The 14,792-nt window shown below is 45.3% G+C and overlaps 2 protein-coding genes across 2 annotated transcripts; both read left to right on the top strand.

Annotated features, from left to right (window-relative positions):
- Positions 1-359: 359 nt before the first annotated feature.
- usp12a (ubiquitin specific peptidase 12a) lies at positions 360-7,670 on the top strand. Its single transcript, XM_041961250.1, has 9 exons — positions 360-734; positions 1,814-1,894; positions 1,998-2,211; positions 2,418-2,653; positions 3,059-3,135; positions 4,875-4,958; positions 5,060-5,257; positions 6,599-6,677; positions 6,785-7,670. Exons 1-9 carry the CDS (start codon positions 687-689, stop codon positions 6,884-6,886), a joined length of 1,119 nt encoding a protein of 372 aa, XP_041817184.1. The 5' UTR covers positions 360-686; the 3' UTR covers positions 6,887-7,670.
- A 2,015-nt stretch (positions 7,671-9,685) lies between these two features.
- Positions 9,686-10,711, top strand: gpr12 (G protein-coupled receptor 12). The gene has a single exon (XM_041961795.1). It carries the CDS (start codon positions 9,686-9,688, stop codon positions 10,709-10,711), a length of 1,026 nt encoding a protein of 341 aa, XP_041817729.1.
- Positions 10,712-14,792: the final 4,081 nt, after the last annotated feature.

Raw genomic sequence — 14,792 nt, 5'->3', positions numbered from 1 at the left:
ACCTCAATACTGCCTGAACCAAATGAATGTGACGCTACAGGAGTGACTAGTGGTCAGCAGACCCAGAATCAGCACATCCAGGAATTACAACACACCTATAACTACAATTCCTGTGCGCGAACTGGTTTCAGATCTGTTGCGATCGAGAACATGAATGTGACTTGTTTATTATTTATCTCAGTCTACTAAAATCACAAGCTAGGAAAAGTATATGAACGCGCCATCTAAATTACAATCACTCTATTTTTCAACAGGAGGATTTTTTTCTCCTTTAATTCCTGGAACAATGTTATACTGTACTTTGGTGCAAATAGTTATATATTATGGATGCTTTCTGACAATACGCATGCGCAAAATTTGAGCAAAGTAAACCTTTAATGTTGTGATATATGTATAGCTACTTTATCTAAGATTTTGGCATTAATCAATTTCGCATCGACAAGTAAGTCATTTCCATAAGGCTAGTGGGGTCCGAATGTGTGACACTGACAGCCAAAAACGAGCCGATCATCTTCATCGACGGTGTTTCAGCAAAGACGGAAGCAACCAGCAGTACATGCTCTCGTTTTCTCGAGGTATTGGACTTTCGGTCGCGAGCTCAGCAGAATCGTCTGCCTGTTCTCACGAGGGGAGCCAGCCCAGTCTTGTCAGCGCGCGGCTGTGTGGTGGAAGATGGCGCTAGCCGAATGGAAATCCTAATGACAGTCTCCAAATTTGCCTCTTTTTGTACCATGGTGAGTGCACGTCAGTCTCATACTGGCATTAACCGGGCTATTGTGTGATAAGGAAATCGTGGCTGCACTGTTATTGGCTTTTAAATCGTGGAATTATGTATAAAAGCAGTTAATTCTGTTGCCTGTGCTAGCCAAGCAGTTTCCCGATCATAGCAAAGCAAGAAGCCACCCACAGCCTTCTCCGTTCTGATCTTTTAGCTAACGGCTGTAGATGGACACTCTTTATTGGTGACTTATTTCAATTAATAGCTTGCCGACTTATTGGTTTACATTTACCACAGCTTATTTGAGCACAGTGACAGTGCACCTGCTGCAGCTGGGGGTCTCAGCTAACAAGCTAACGTGAAGGTAATGTTAACTGAAGCTAAGCCAGTGTCAAAGCTTACAACAACTGGAACACAGCTGGACAATGATTGACCTTAGACAGTGAGACGATTAATCTGCTTTATGTGTAGGGAAACCGTGAAAAAGACTAAGTTGGCGTGTTGGTCTGACAAGATCTTATTAACGCAGGCAATGACGACATGGTTTAACATTAGCTGCGCAGTTGTGGACCCGTTCCAGTTGCGTGTCCACTCTGCACAGTTTGTTTCATTATTATCAATCCTATTATTAATATTAATCCTCACTGTCATATTCGAGCCGTATGTGTTCCCCAGTACAGCCACTCCTGTCTTAACTTCAAAAACCTCTTCACTTGGATATTTTTGATTCTGGCACATGTAATTTGCCGTCTCAACCGAGATTTACTTCCAAAAGCTTTTTGGGATGTATAAGCACTGGCCAGGGACGGCCAAACTTTACGGTCACTTAAAAATGCTGCATGCTTTTCATGGTATAAAAGGTTAGAGAGAGGGTGATGCATGATGTAGGGTCTTGGGGTTTTTAAACACTCCATCGTTTTTTGCTTTATCCCAGCAACAAGTTACATTGAAAGTGCCAAACTGCTGCAATCTAATTTGGCAGTTACATTCTGATTCAGGGGCGACATTTGGTGTGTTTTTTGTCATCCTTCTGTTCAATATATCAGCTGATTTTATTTATTTATTTATTTATATTTGCACTCTGTGCATCTACAGGGCGCCAATGCCTCTGCACTGGAGAAAGAGATTGGATCTGAGCAGTTTCCGGTCAATGAGCACTACTTTGGCCTGGTCAATGTAAGTGAGCGATACACTGTACAGATTCAGTGTTTTGTATTCTGTATATTTCTGACTGAGTCATACTCATACTGATTCTGCTGTGTGCCATATGTGATTTTAGTTCGGGAACACCTGCTACTGCAACTCGGTGCTGCAGGCTCTGTACTTCTGCCGACCGTTTCGGGAGAAGATCTTGGCGTACCGCAGTCAGCCTCGGCGGAAGGAGAACCTGCTCACCTGCTTGGCTGACCTGTTCCACAGTATTGCCAACCAGAAAAGGAAAGTGGGCGTCATACCACCCAAGAAGTTCATCACACGGCTCCGCAAGGAGAATGGTGAGAGGAAACAGATATACTTCAGGAGAAAAGACGCTATACTAGAGTGTCAAATCATGTCTTAAACAACTGCTTTAAAGTTCATTATCCTCTTGTTTCTTCTTGTTGACTGCTGACTAGTGCAGAGCTTGAAGACAGTAGAAGACTGTATACTGTAGGATAACTGAAGTGGAACTTTAAGGTCTCTCTCTCTATTTTTTCCCCAGAGCTTTTCGACAACTACATGCAGCAGGATGCTCACGAGTTTCTGAACTACCTGCTCAACACCATTGCAGATCTGCTTCAAGAGGAGCGAAAGCAGGAAAAGACCAATGGCCGCCTTGCCAACGGCACGCTGGACTCTCAGAACAACAATAGCAACGCCACGCCTGCTCCCACCTGGGTCCACGAGATCTTCCAAGGCACTCTGACCAATGAGACACGCTGCCTCACCTGTGAAACGGTAACATGGCTCACTGCTGTTTTCACACAAGGGGGAAGTTTAAGTGGCTTAAACCAAACGTTTTCTACAGTGTGTGACCAGAGTCTTGTTTAAACAAGTTTTCATCCAAGTCAAGCAGTCCTGCTGCTGATTTCCAGGATTAGCAAACTTACACGGATGAAGCTTCTTGGCACAAGGGTAGAGAACCGCTTAGGTTGTATCAGTGAGTGTGTGCAAACAATGTGTTGGGTAAATACAATAGAATGGCATATGGTAGGCTTTTTATTGCTGTACGGCAACACCCTTGGCATCCATGGCATAGGCGTAAGACATTTCAATAAAATTTCAAACTGATTGGGCTCACATGCTTGCCTAGTATTTGGGTTTAGTTGCTTTTATCTTAGTTTGATGTCCTTTTCTCTCCAGATAAGCAGCAAAGATGAGGACTTTCTGGACCTTTCTGTGGATGTAGAACAGAATACCTCCATCACACACTGCCTCAGGTAAATTATCCGCATGTAGAAGCAGAGCTGCACCAGGCATAAAGGAAGCAGAATAAAGATAAGATAAGATAAGATAAAACTTTATTTATCCCCAGCTGGGGAAAATTGGGCATTACAGCAGCATGTGATAGCAGTGGGAAGAAAAATAGCAGCAGAGATTGAGATCATTTGGGGGAAAAAAAAAATAGAAAATGAAAAGTAGACTATATATATGTACATATTATACAAGCAAAATGAAGTTTGACTATATAAAAGAAAAATAAAATATGTAGAAAAAAATATCACCAGAACTTGAGATAGACATTTTTCACTATTTTCAGATGTTTTAAGACTAAATGTTTGATCAATAAATCAATAAAATATGCTGGAAATAAATCTCCAAAGAACATCCAGCCTGATTTAAGAATTTAGTTGCAAAATGTTGTAGCCCACCAATAATAAATCATCTTAAAAATGGAAAATGTTTATGAGCATTACAGATCTAGTCTCTGTTGAATGGGATTGGGAATTTTGCACATTTTAAGCATGTAACTTACAAAGTAGTAACATTTTTAGAGGTTGCAATATGCAGCATCGCTGTGAAGTGTTTACTGTTTCAAATAAGATGGCATGACGTTCAATTTAGTCCCCAGGACTCACGGGTGGTCACTTGAGTGGGCTCGTTTAAAAATAATTGGTTTACCAATAAAATATGTGTGTTTTTGAAACATTGCAGTGTTAAAGTCTGTGTTAAACTAAACTTGCTATAAAAAGAACATGACAACACTGTTGGTTGCATGACATGACATGCACTGGTGGTTAACTGATTAGAGGAGCTGAAACCTGAAGTGGGGTGGTTGGTAAACAAGTTCCAGCTCTTGATTTTTAGTGGCATTATTGTACATAGAGCAATGTAGGAGCAACAACATGGCAGGCTGTAAACTTCATAACTTGGGGCCACCAAATCCTAATATCGCCTAGGGCACCAAAATGGCTACAGCCGGCCTTGAGCTCTTGGGCTGACGGCACAGTCAGCAGCCAGGCAGAAGAGACGCTCTGTGGTGTGCTGGGATTTTATAACTGAACTATGAGCTGGATGCACACTTAAACTTTCTGTGACGGTGTAGAAATCTGATGTTTTCATTTCACAGGTGATCAAGAAAGGTGTTAAATCATGAGTCTTACAGGTAAAACATGAGACTCATGTAGGCTGATATAGGAGTTTAGTGTGACGCTGAACTAAAAAAGAAAAAGGAAGTAATAGTAAAATCTCAGCAAAAACAAAGTTGCGATTATTATAACTATTAACATAGGATGAGTTGTTTTTTATAATTAATTTTTTGACAGGAGAGGATTTCTTTCTTTTGTTGTTCACAATATAGCCACAATATAGCATCATCAAGGGAAACAAAAGTGTCTGTCCTCTGGGTGCGTCAATAGTGAGTCCACTGCCTCCTTTTGAACTTGAATGCATCAGGACACGTACCAAGCAAAATCACTGAGTGTTCTCACCAGGTGATAATTGTTTGAGGCTGCTGGATTTTTTTCTAAATCAGCCTGAGCCAAAAATTGGGCTAATTTCTTTTTTTTTTTTTTTTTTTTTTGCACGACTATTTAAAGAGAGCGTAATGAAGAATACAAGCTGTGTCCTTCAGCGAACTGCATGAGGACAATGAAGTAGATTGAAATTAAATTATTCATTTGAAAATATGGACATCAGATTGTATATTGACTAATTCTCTCTTTATGGCTTCTCTCAGAGGATTCAGTAATACAGAGACTCTGTGCAGTGAGTACAAATACTACTGTGAAGAATGTAGAAGCAAGCAGGAGGCACACAAGAGGTCGGTGTACAGGTTCATTCTTTAATGAGTGTGTGCTAATGCAGTTCTGTATGTGGTCAGGTGTTTAGATGTCATGCCTGACTCTAATGTGTTTGACGTAGGATGCGTGTGAAGAAACTGCCAATGATCTTGGCTTTGCACCTGAAACGCTTTAAGTACATGGAGCAGCTGCAGCGCTACACCAAGCTGTCCTATCGCGTTGTCTTCCCCCTGGAGCTCCGCCTCTTCAACACCTCCGGGGACGCCACCAATCCAGAGAGGCTCTACGACCTGGTCGCGGTGGTGGTGCATTGTGGGAGGTGTGTAGGTGCAAACACACAGCCAGAACACAACACCTTGTAACCGTCTCCACAGCAACCAGAGACAGGCAGACTAATCATTGTTCCAATAATAAAACACATTTGAACCTATTGGCACAAGAATAAGGATGTTAGAGCAACATTAGAATGTAAATCACATCCAACAGGAGAAAACACAAACCCTCCTCCATCATTATTCAGCTGTGCTGTACTTTTTTCCTCAGTAGCGGCTTTGGCCCATTGTGAGTGGGAGTTTGTCTGTCTGTGTTTATACAAGGTGTTTCCCTGCTTTCCACACAGTGCATGCTGAAACAGACTCAGCCCTTCACATCTCTGAATAGAAATTATTTGTAAAATTATATTAGAAGATCAAATATCTGGAGTTGAGCAAGTGAGTCAGGAGTCCTACAGATGTGAATTATCTGTCTGGGTATTCCTTTCTCCCTTTGAGCTTAGCTCCCTTTTCTGTTTTCTATTCTTGCCACGGTTATTTTCAGAGCAGGGAGATGTATCATGAAACTCTGTATCATATCGGTTTTCATAATGTCATTAGAGCGCTTAAATCATGCAGTATATTGAATACTGCTTTAACTAATTGAGAACAAATGTCTCCCGCTCGTAACCACATGTTATCCATGATATTAGAATTTTCAAAATGCAACATTCACACAAAATAACAAAAAATGTACTTACTCATTTTTAATGGAAAATGCTTTCAATAGTAGTATATTTAAATATGATTTTTGAGAAGGAGTGACCACCTGTGCTGGTGGGCATATCAATGTCATAACACACACGACAAAGAGATATGTTTCATTTTTATATTTTTGTATTGGTCCTTTGTTTTGTCTCATTCTTACAATATTTCCAATTACTGGTAATTAAGTGCATATTAACCACAGCTGAAAACACTGATTGAATGGAATTTTGATAGTAGATATTTGTATATGTGTACTATAGCCAAGCACCTACAGTACAAGACTGGCCTTCATCTAGCACTGGTCTAGATTTCAGTCATTCTATTTTCAACATGGAACATGTTTGGCTCACAGCTGCACAGATGCTTGTTCCATTAAAGGCCCTGTACACCCACACAGGTGTTTACGTATTTGTGCTCTGCACATGTTGAAGTTGGGTGGAGCTATGCAGGAATTACATAATGGCACTAAACTTCATGAACAAATAGAAGTGTTAAAGGTGCGACTTGGGACGTCAGTGCCCAGGCTGTCCTGTGAAGGAGTCCAATAAGATGAAACAAGCGAAAACATCTGTGTTTGTGTGCGTGCTTGCGTGCAGCCACACAATCTTGGAGACTAAGATTCACTCTCCGTTTCTTTTCAGTGGTCCAAACAGGGGTCACTACATTGCCATTGTGAAAAGCCACGACTTCTGGTTGCTGTTTGATGATGATATTGTAGAGGTAAGTGAATTCAAATGCATATACTGTACATTTGATTCAGTCTTCAAAGTAACATTTCATTTATTTTTTTCCTAACCCCGCTGTGTGCTGTCTTTCTGTTTTTGTAGAAAATTGATGCACAGGCCATAGAGGAATTCTACGGTCTCACTTCTGAAATCTCCAAGAACTCTGAGTCGGGCTACATCCTCTTTTACCAGTCCAGAGACTAAATGTGGAGCCGAGCGTTTCGCCGCAGAAACCAGGAAAAATGCTCTGTTCCCTCTTTGTGGGGAGCAGCGGACCATAAACACGCCACAGCAGCTTGTGTGGGTGTCATACCTGCCAGCACAGCTGTAACTCATACTTGTGCTTTTACGCACTCAGCACTGCAGCTCAGCCGTGGAAGTTCCCCCCTACGTACCAGCTGTCCCTCCCGGCCTCCTTGCCCCCCCTGCCCCCCTTCATCTCCTTCACTGTGGCTGGACACTGCTGCCGGGACAATGAGACGATAATGAATGAAAACTGTGCCGAGATTGTTTTTAAAAAGACATTGAATGAGGGTTGTACAGATGTCAGTTGGTCGTATGAGTGGCGTATTAGTTTTTGCCTTGGGTGCGGGGTTGAATGGGTATTTAATAATTCATATGGTGTAATATTGACCAGGTGTCTTCACCCCCCACACTGTTATTCTGCACTGGGATTTACTGAGAGTGGATCATGTTTTTGATCATGGATGTAAAGAAGGATGGGTGTGGGGTGAGTGTCCCACTCATGGGGCTCACTGGGTTGTATATTTCTACAGTGTACAGGATGGTATTTGTATAAATATAACAAGAAGATAATATTATCATTGGAAAATGTTAGACCTTGAGAAGCTGTATTAACACTATGGTGCACTTTTGATACCGTTTTGTAGGTGTTGGCAAGTTTAATGTGAGGGTTTGCTTAAAAAGGCCTGTTGTGAAGCGATTATTTTCTGTTTTAAAGAAAAAGAAATAAAGCCAGTAAGATTGATGCGGGGTGTGCTGTCTTGTCTGTGTCCCACAGGTGCGCACTGATGACTCATAGAGCTCAACATCGCCCCCTGGCGGTGTTACCTGGTAGCCCCGCTCTCCCACTGCAACAGGAGCTATTTTTAATCCATTCAGACCTTAAAGGCAGGTGCTTTGGAAAAATGCACACAGCCGATACAACGCTTGGCCAACTAAGTGTGGCCACATAAATGCATAACAAGTCACTTATCACTTCCTCATCAGCAGAGGCGTCTTGGAGGCGGCACTGCAAGGATGGCGAGATGAGGCAGAGAAGATGGAGGACAGGGAGAGACGGGGGAGGGCGGGGTGGCGGTGGTGACACACATCAGGGTTGCTGTTAATAGCACAGACAGGACCAGAATAGCAGGGCGTCGCAGGAGGAAAGCGAGTCTCTGCATCCAGCATCCTCATATCTGAAACTCGAGTCGGGCAGCGCAAAATCACCGAAACTGACAAACAGCTCGGCAGGTGAAGTGCACTGTGCACTTTGTTCAGGTGAGGGCGAATAAGCTTTGTTAGTTGAGGGACAAACATCGCAACACGTAGTCGTGCATGTGGGAAGAAAGCATATACAGCTGTTAAAATAAGCGACTCCCTGCATATGGAAAGATACCTGCGCGTGTACACAAACACACACCTGTCTTTGTCCTTGAGACAGCACGGACCAGACATTTAGCTCTTTAACGGAGTTCAACTGGTCTCTGGAGGTCTGGCCCACTTGGGACTCCTCCTTCATCATCGACCTCCCTCCTCCCCTCCACACACACTCACCTCCTCCTCCTCCTCCTCCTCCTCCTCTCTTCCGCCGCTGCTCCTCTCACCGCTCCCTGCACAGCCGCAGTCCACGGCGATGCGCCGTTAACGGCAGAGCCGCTCCGCGCTCTTTTCTCCCTCTTCCTCCATCATCCCCGCTTTCAGGCAGAGAGGACCAGCAACCCCCCTCCGCGGGCAGCGTCTCTCTCCGCCGGCGCCGCACCATCCTGATCGATAACATGGAAACACACGGCTGTCGTTCTTCCATCTAGGCGGGAAGTGTCACCTCACAGAGTCAAGGTAGGCTGGGGAGGCGGTGGCGGATGGGATTATCGAGCATCCTTGATAAGCGTGAAGAAATGCAGCGTGCCCCCCCTCCAGCATCCTTGTGCTGACGTGGAGCAGCCGCTGCTCCTCTGATGCAAGGTGCAGAGAGGGTAAAGCAGCACCATATGGCCACCAGTGTGCGGTGCATGTATGGCGGTTAGGGATGGGGTATGTTTGCATGACGGGTGCGGTATTTGCTGCTGTGGCGAACGGCACTTGGTGTCTGACTGCAGCGTGAATTGTTGCCGGTGCCGGCGGAGAGTTATCGATATCCTCCTCTCTTTATGTGGCCTGAAATTTGCGGCAAAGCCTGCTTTGGTTTTTCTATTATCCTCTTTCTATTCCCGTGTCCATACATTAATAAATAAAGCTCTCACGTGCGGTGTGTGGAGGCCTCTGTTGTAATAGCCTTAACCTCACTGGGTTTAATTCCCAGAGGAAAGTAAATGACCTGTGAACAGCTGTGATGTGCATTTGTATTGCCGCACGGTGTTTTATTATTTAGAAGGAGAGAGAACCAGAATTAAAGGTTAGTGTTGGCTCTTGTGTAATGTGCGCTCACAGGTTTAGAATATAATCTTGACTGTGCCAGTTCATGCTGAGGAATGAGTAACACAGGTGTCTTAAAAACAACAAGAATCCAGTAGCGTGCACAGAGGTGGGGTGGGGGATGAAGGGAAACAGCCCCCACTGTTTTTGCCTCCAGTGCATGAAATTGTAAAGCTAAGAAAACACAATAGAGATCATATTTCAGATTTATCGATGGTCCTGTTTGTCCCTGTCGGGGTAGGACTTTTAGTTTTTGCCCATGAAAGTGAGCACGCCCTTTGTGTTGTTACAAACTGTCTCTGTGTATCTAATGTTTAACTCAGAGATCAGTAACGATGTGTTTGTTAATTTCAGACGGGGGCCACAATGAGTGAAGAGCCAGCGGTCACCCCCAGCTGGTTGACCCCTGACCCCACAGCATGGGCCAGTGGAGGCGGGGGACCGATGGACAACAGCACCAGCCTGGGGACGTTCCCACCGGACTCCCTCCCACCCAGCCAGCTGCCGCTGCTTGTCAACCCCTGGGACATTGTGCTGTGCTCATCGGGGACTCTGATAGCCTGTGAGAACGCCCTGGTGGTGCTGGTGATCTGGCAGAACCCGTCGCTCAGAGCTCCTATGTTCCTGCTGATTGGCAGCCTGGCGCTGGCCGACCTGCTGGCCGGCCTGGGCCTGGTGCTTCACTTCACCTGTGCCTACTTGCTTCGTTCCGACTCGGCCCAGTTGCTGACTGTGGGCCTGGTGGTGGCCTCCTTCTCTGCCTCCGTCTTCAGCCTGCTGGCCATCACCATTGACCGCTACCTGTCGCTGTACTATGCCCTCACCTACAACTCAGAGCGGACAGCAGCCTTCACCTACACCATGCTGGTGCTGCTGTGGGGTCTCTCCCTGTGTCTGGGCCTGCTGCCGGTCACAGGTGTCAACTGCCTGGCAGAGGCGGCTACATGCAGCGTGGTGCGGCCACTCACAAAGAACAACATCGCCGTGCTGTCCGTCTCCTTCCTGCTGCTCTTCGGTCTCATGCTGCAACTCTATGTCCAGATCTGCAAGATTGTGATGCGCCACGCTCACCAGATCGCCCTCCAGCACCACTTCCTGGCTGCCACGCCCCACTACGTCACAACGCGGAAGGGCGTGTCCACGCTGGCCATCATCCTGGGTACCTTTGCTGCCTGCTGGATGCCATTCACTGTCTACTCTCTCATTGCCGACTACACCTACCCTCCACTCTACACCTACGCGACCCTGGTGCCTGCCACCTACAACTCTGTCATCAACCCGGTCATCTACGCCTTCAGGAACCAGGAGATCCAGAAGGCACTGTGGCTGGTGTGCTGCGGCTGCGTGCCGGCCAGCGTGGCCCAGCGTGCACGGACCCCCAGCGACGTCTGACCAAGCAGACCCAGGTGGGAAGAGAGAGGCGGCCTGGGTCAGCTTTGCTCCTCACTGGATCTGTCTGGTGTCAAAGGGAGCAGCAGCGGTGGAGGTCAGGGGAAGTGGCAGACGGCTGTGGCTTCAGTTCTAGCTGGCGATGCTACTGAGGCAGTTTGGTTAGTTATCCACAGCCCACCTGGATGGATGACGTTTTTGTTCTTTGTTTCATTCACCATAGGGCAAGGTTTCTCACTGTCGTCCCCAGTAAAGGCGGCCACTGCGCGGGCTGCATCCCGCCCCCTCCCGTTCAACCCGTGCCACGCCCTTCCTCTGTTCTGCAGAGAGCGCTGAGCGCATCACGTGTTGCAGGCAGCCGCTGTATATAGAATGTGCATAGAGGTAACAGCACTGGAGCTTTGGTTGACACGTGCTTGGTTTTCTTATAATTGGGAGGGATTGTTAGTTTGCGCCCCTGTGCGTGCGTGCGTAAAAGCGCACGGCAGATTAACAAAGCAGCGTGTGCGCGGAGGAGAAGAGAGAGCAGCCGCGGCCGAGTGCGCAGGCATTTCCACATAAAGCCCGTCTGTAGCAGCATCCCGGCGCTCTGCTGCTGCACTCCGAACGTGCGTCGAAAGCTAAACAGCCGCGGAGGGCTAAAAATAGACCCGGCGCTCTCTGATCCGCGCCCTGCGTCCTCCACAGACGCCGAGGAAGAAATCAAGCCCTCCTCGCCTCTCCTGTTTTCTCTTGTCTTCTTTTCTCTCCGGAATTTGTTTTAGTTCATCTCGCGTCCGGGAGGCTCAAAACAAAGCCCCAAGAGACCCCAGCATTAACACCTCCTCCATTTTTTCTTATCAACGGAGGCACCAAACCGAATATAGGATACAGGCCCACCGGATTATGTAACCCCATTATAGGCCTATCCCTCCTCTTTCACTTTCAGAATGGAGATTTCTTATGACGTTTTGAATGTCTGGAGATTATATAATTTCTAATGATGAATTATTTAAGAAAACTCCACAAATTTGATTGATGGTAATCTTAAAGTAATTTTAATTTAAGGATGACATAAATATCAACCGTATTCTCCTTCAATAAATCCTGTAGGAGATTAGATTAACATGATCAGATCAGTGCAAATCTACAGACAAAAGCCCAAATAGCAGAATTATATAAGTGATATTAGTGTGGAAATTTGCTACATCTGAATGCATTTCCATTTATTTGGTGTTTTTGGCTCCTAAATAGCCTCACACCAACCACATAATATCTGATCTGCATGATAGACTTCAGTGTAATTTGCATGCAACAAGCACAGATCTCCTTTTCCCCTCTTGAGTTCAGTGTGGTAGGTCACAGAGGCCACCGCACACCGATGTGTCATGGTCCCCTGACACCACCATGACCTTAATAATTCTGTTTATGTACAATGTACCACGGTGCACCTCCTTGAATGAGCTACAATCATCACTGGATGCTCACAAGAGTTGCACCGTTTTTGGAAAATGTGGCTTTTTTTTTTTTAGATATTTTCACTGTACAGTTTCAAGTTCAGAGGCGTTCTGACAGCTCTGCTTTGATCATGATTTGAGTTCAACCAACTCAATGGAAGCCCAAATCACGACACCTACCAGCTGCTCTGAGTGAGTTATCCATTATCTTTCGGTCTTGAAATGGGTTGCAAATCCAAACAAAAACATGCACGCTAATTCCTCCTTCATTTAGAATCATGTCAGCAATAACTAGCCTATGAATGGTAGTTATTTTTTAGATGTGAAGCAATACTCAGACAGCAATAACATCCACGTCCCAGCATGACTTCTTCCCGCAGAGTCAAGCACCGTAATGGCCGCTCGGGTCCGGGGACGTGTTGTGGTGAACAGGCTTGGCAAGCTACAAGTGATGCTTCAGTGAGACATCTTCAAATAGGTGGTAGGATAATCACTTGTGGGCTGAAAAAAGTGGATGAAATCAGACGACTCATTTGTCATGGTGACACCACTGCCTCATTACCCTGCAATGTTGTTTTTTTTTACGCAAAACTGGGCTTTTGATCATTTGTCACACCAGGATGAAATTGTGAACTTTTTATGTCTTTCCGGGGGGGTTTGCATCTGCCTTTTGTGAGCATATGAACCGTCCTGAGTGTCGTAACCTCAAGTGTCAGTGTGTGATTTGGGACCATGGGGTGGGTGGGGGGTGGGGGGGGTTTGTGCATACGGTATGAGTTGCATGGCCTCTGGGTGTGTGCATGTGTGTGTCCGTGCGTGCGTGCTTGTGATCCAGCATCTCAGCAGACCATAATCTGTCTCCTTGTGTTGTCGGGGGGGCAGAGTTGGGGGGTGAAACAGGTCTGAGGAATATGAATTCTTGTTGACCCCCTGACCTTTGAGGATAATGCTGCCAGTCTTCCTGTCAATTCTGAGAGAAGTGGCCTCGTTATGTGTTTGTAGAGCTTTTTGAGGACAGATAGGACCAGGACGTGGAAGGTCCAGCACTTCAAGCCAAAGTGAAAGGGACTCTGAATGAACTGGGATCCTGGTCCTGCTGTGTGTTTTCTGTCTCCTCTATATCACTAATATTCTACTTTAAATCAATCTAGTCTGGTCGAGGCAGGTGTCCGCTAAGTGACCTCTGAATGATTCTATGAGCTAAGAAAGGCCACTTCCAGATACAAAGATAATGCTTCTTCTTCTCTTCCTTATTTCCGTCCTCTTCTCTCAGTGAGCCTGATGGAGGCCTATGAGGAGCTCCCAGTCGTCATGTTTCTGGCCTCAGACCAGGAACAGGGGCGCTAAAAAAGATAAAAAAGCTGGGGAAAATGAGTAAGGAAAGCAGAAGACTAGCATTTTCTAAGCATTGGGATGTGGCCTGTGTATGTGAACTTGTGCACAGTGTCAGACTGAATCCTGTCGTTATTCGATGAGCACCAACAGGTCAGGCTGGCACATCAAAAACCATCACAAACTCTTATTCCTTTACCTTTGGAGAAAAGTCTATTTTGTTATATTCATTGAAAAGTTCTATTTTTTTCCACTTTAGTCTGTCCTGAATTCTTTCAGATTCTGATGTTGTATGATGTAACGGCGCTGTAAAAGCCTTTTTCTGAATGTAGTAATAATCAAATTGTTCAACTGATATCCCCTCCTCTTGAATCATTTGTTTCTGTAAATATGGCATGCTGAAGAGGAGGGACTTTCTACCACCGTGCATGGTGCTACCAAAGCCAGTCAAACTAGGGGATGAGTTGGGTTGCACCATTTTTTTGAATGACATTTCTCCATCTCGGCTGTAAGTGTAGAACTTTCTCTGTTCGGTTCCTCGCTTCAATATGCACCAGTTTGTAAAGGACGTTTGAGCGGATTGGGCTGCACAGATGGTGGGTGGCTGCGGGAAAAAAAATTGGTACACGATTTTCTCTGATTGGTGAATGTTTTTCTCCAACAGCATTGTTGAAATTTTCATAATTGAACAGGTGTGAACAAGGGCTTTGTATCCAAGAATAGTAAAGGACTGTGCTGTTGGATGTAATACTTCTCTGTATACACACACCTGTTAATCTATTGAACGGCTTCACAGTGTAATTTTACACAAAGTTGTGTACAAAGCAGCTGGCGGTTTTAGAGAAAATGTGTAGCCAACGATGGGCTGTCAGCAGGAGGAGGCGTCTTTCTGATGGTTACTAATGTAGAGCTAAATATCAAAACACTCAAGGGCCTGTGAGTTTTTGTGTGTGTCTTGGGGTGGGGGTTGGAGATGGGAGGACGCCACAGTAACAGCATCTTGTGTAGACGTATGCGTAGTTTTTAATGTGAAATGCACTTTATTTTTTTGGATGAAAATGGCACAACGAGCTAAGTATCTGCAAAATGAAACGTATAAACGATAATCAACATGCACTAACTTAACTGAGATATTGTATAAAACATTTGTGTGAACGTGGTGTCTATTTTTCCAAGGTGTTAGTTGTACTTTTTATTGCTTTGGTTAGTTCACTCAATTGAGAGATCTTGTTAATTTTCTATTAAAAACAAACATGTGCTGTGCATAAAACTCCTGCCTTGGTTCATTTGTTCATCCTCACCCTGGCTCGGTGCCC

This window comes from Chelmon rostratus, chromosome 20 (assembly GCF_017976325.1).
Source record: "Chelmon rostratus isolate fCheRos1 chromosome 20, fCheRos1.pri, whole genome shotgun sequence".
NCBI lineage: Eukaryota > Metazoa > Chordata > Actinopteri > Chaetodontiformes > Chaetodontidae > Chelmon > Chelmon rostratus.
The sequence above is the reverse complement of the archived record's forward strand: the minus strand, read 5'-3'. Positions and strand labels throughout refer to the sequence as shown.

Coding starts and splice junctions, on each gene's coding strand:
- usp12a (XM_041961250.1), top strand. CDS start 687: ATGGAAATCCTAATGACAGTCTCCAAATTTGCCTCTTTTTGTACCATG. Junction 1,895..1,997: donor ACTACTTTGGCCTGGTCAAT/GTAAGTGAGCGA, acceptor ATGTGATTTTAG/TTCGGGAACACCTGCTACTG. Junction 4,959..5,059: donor AAGCAGGAGGCACACAAGAG/GTCGGTGTACAG, acceptor TGTTTGACGTAG/GATGCGTGTGAAGAAACTGC.
- gpr12 (XM_041961795.1), top strand. CDS start 9,686: ATGAGTGAAGAGCCAGCGGTCACCCCCAGCTGGTTGACCCCTGACCCC.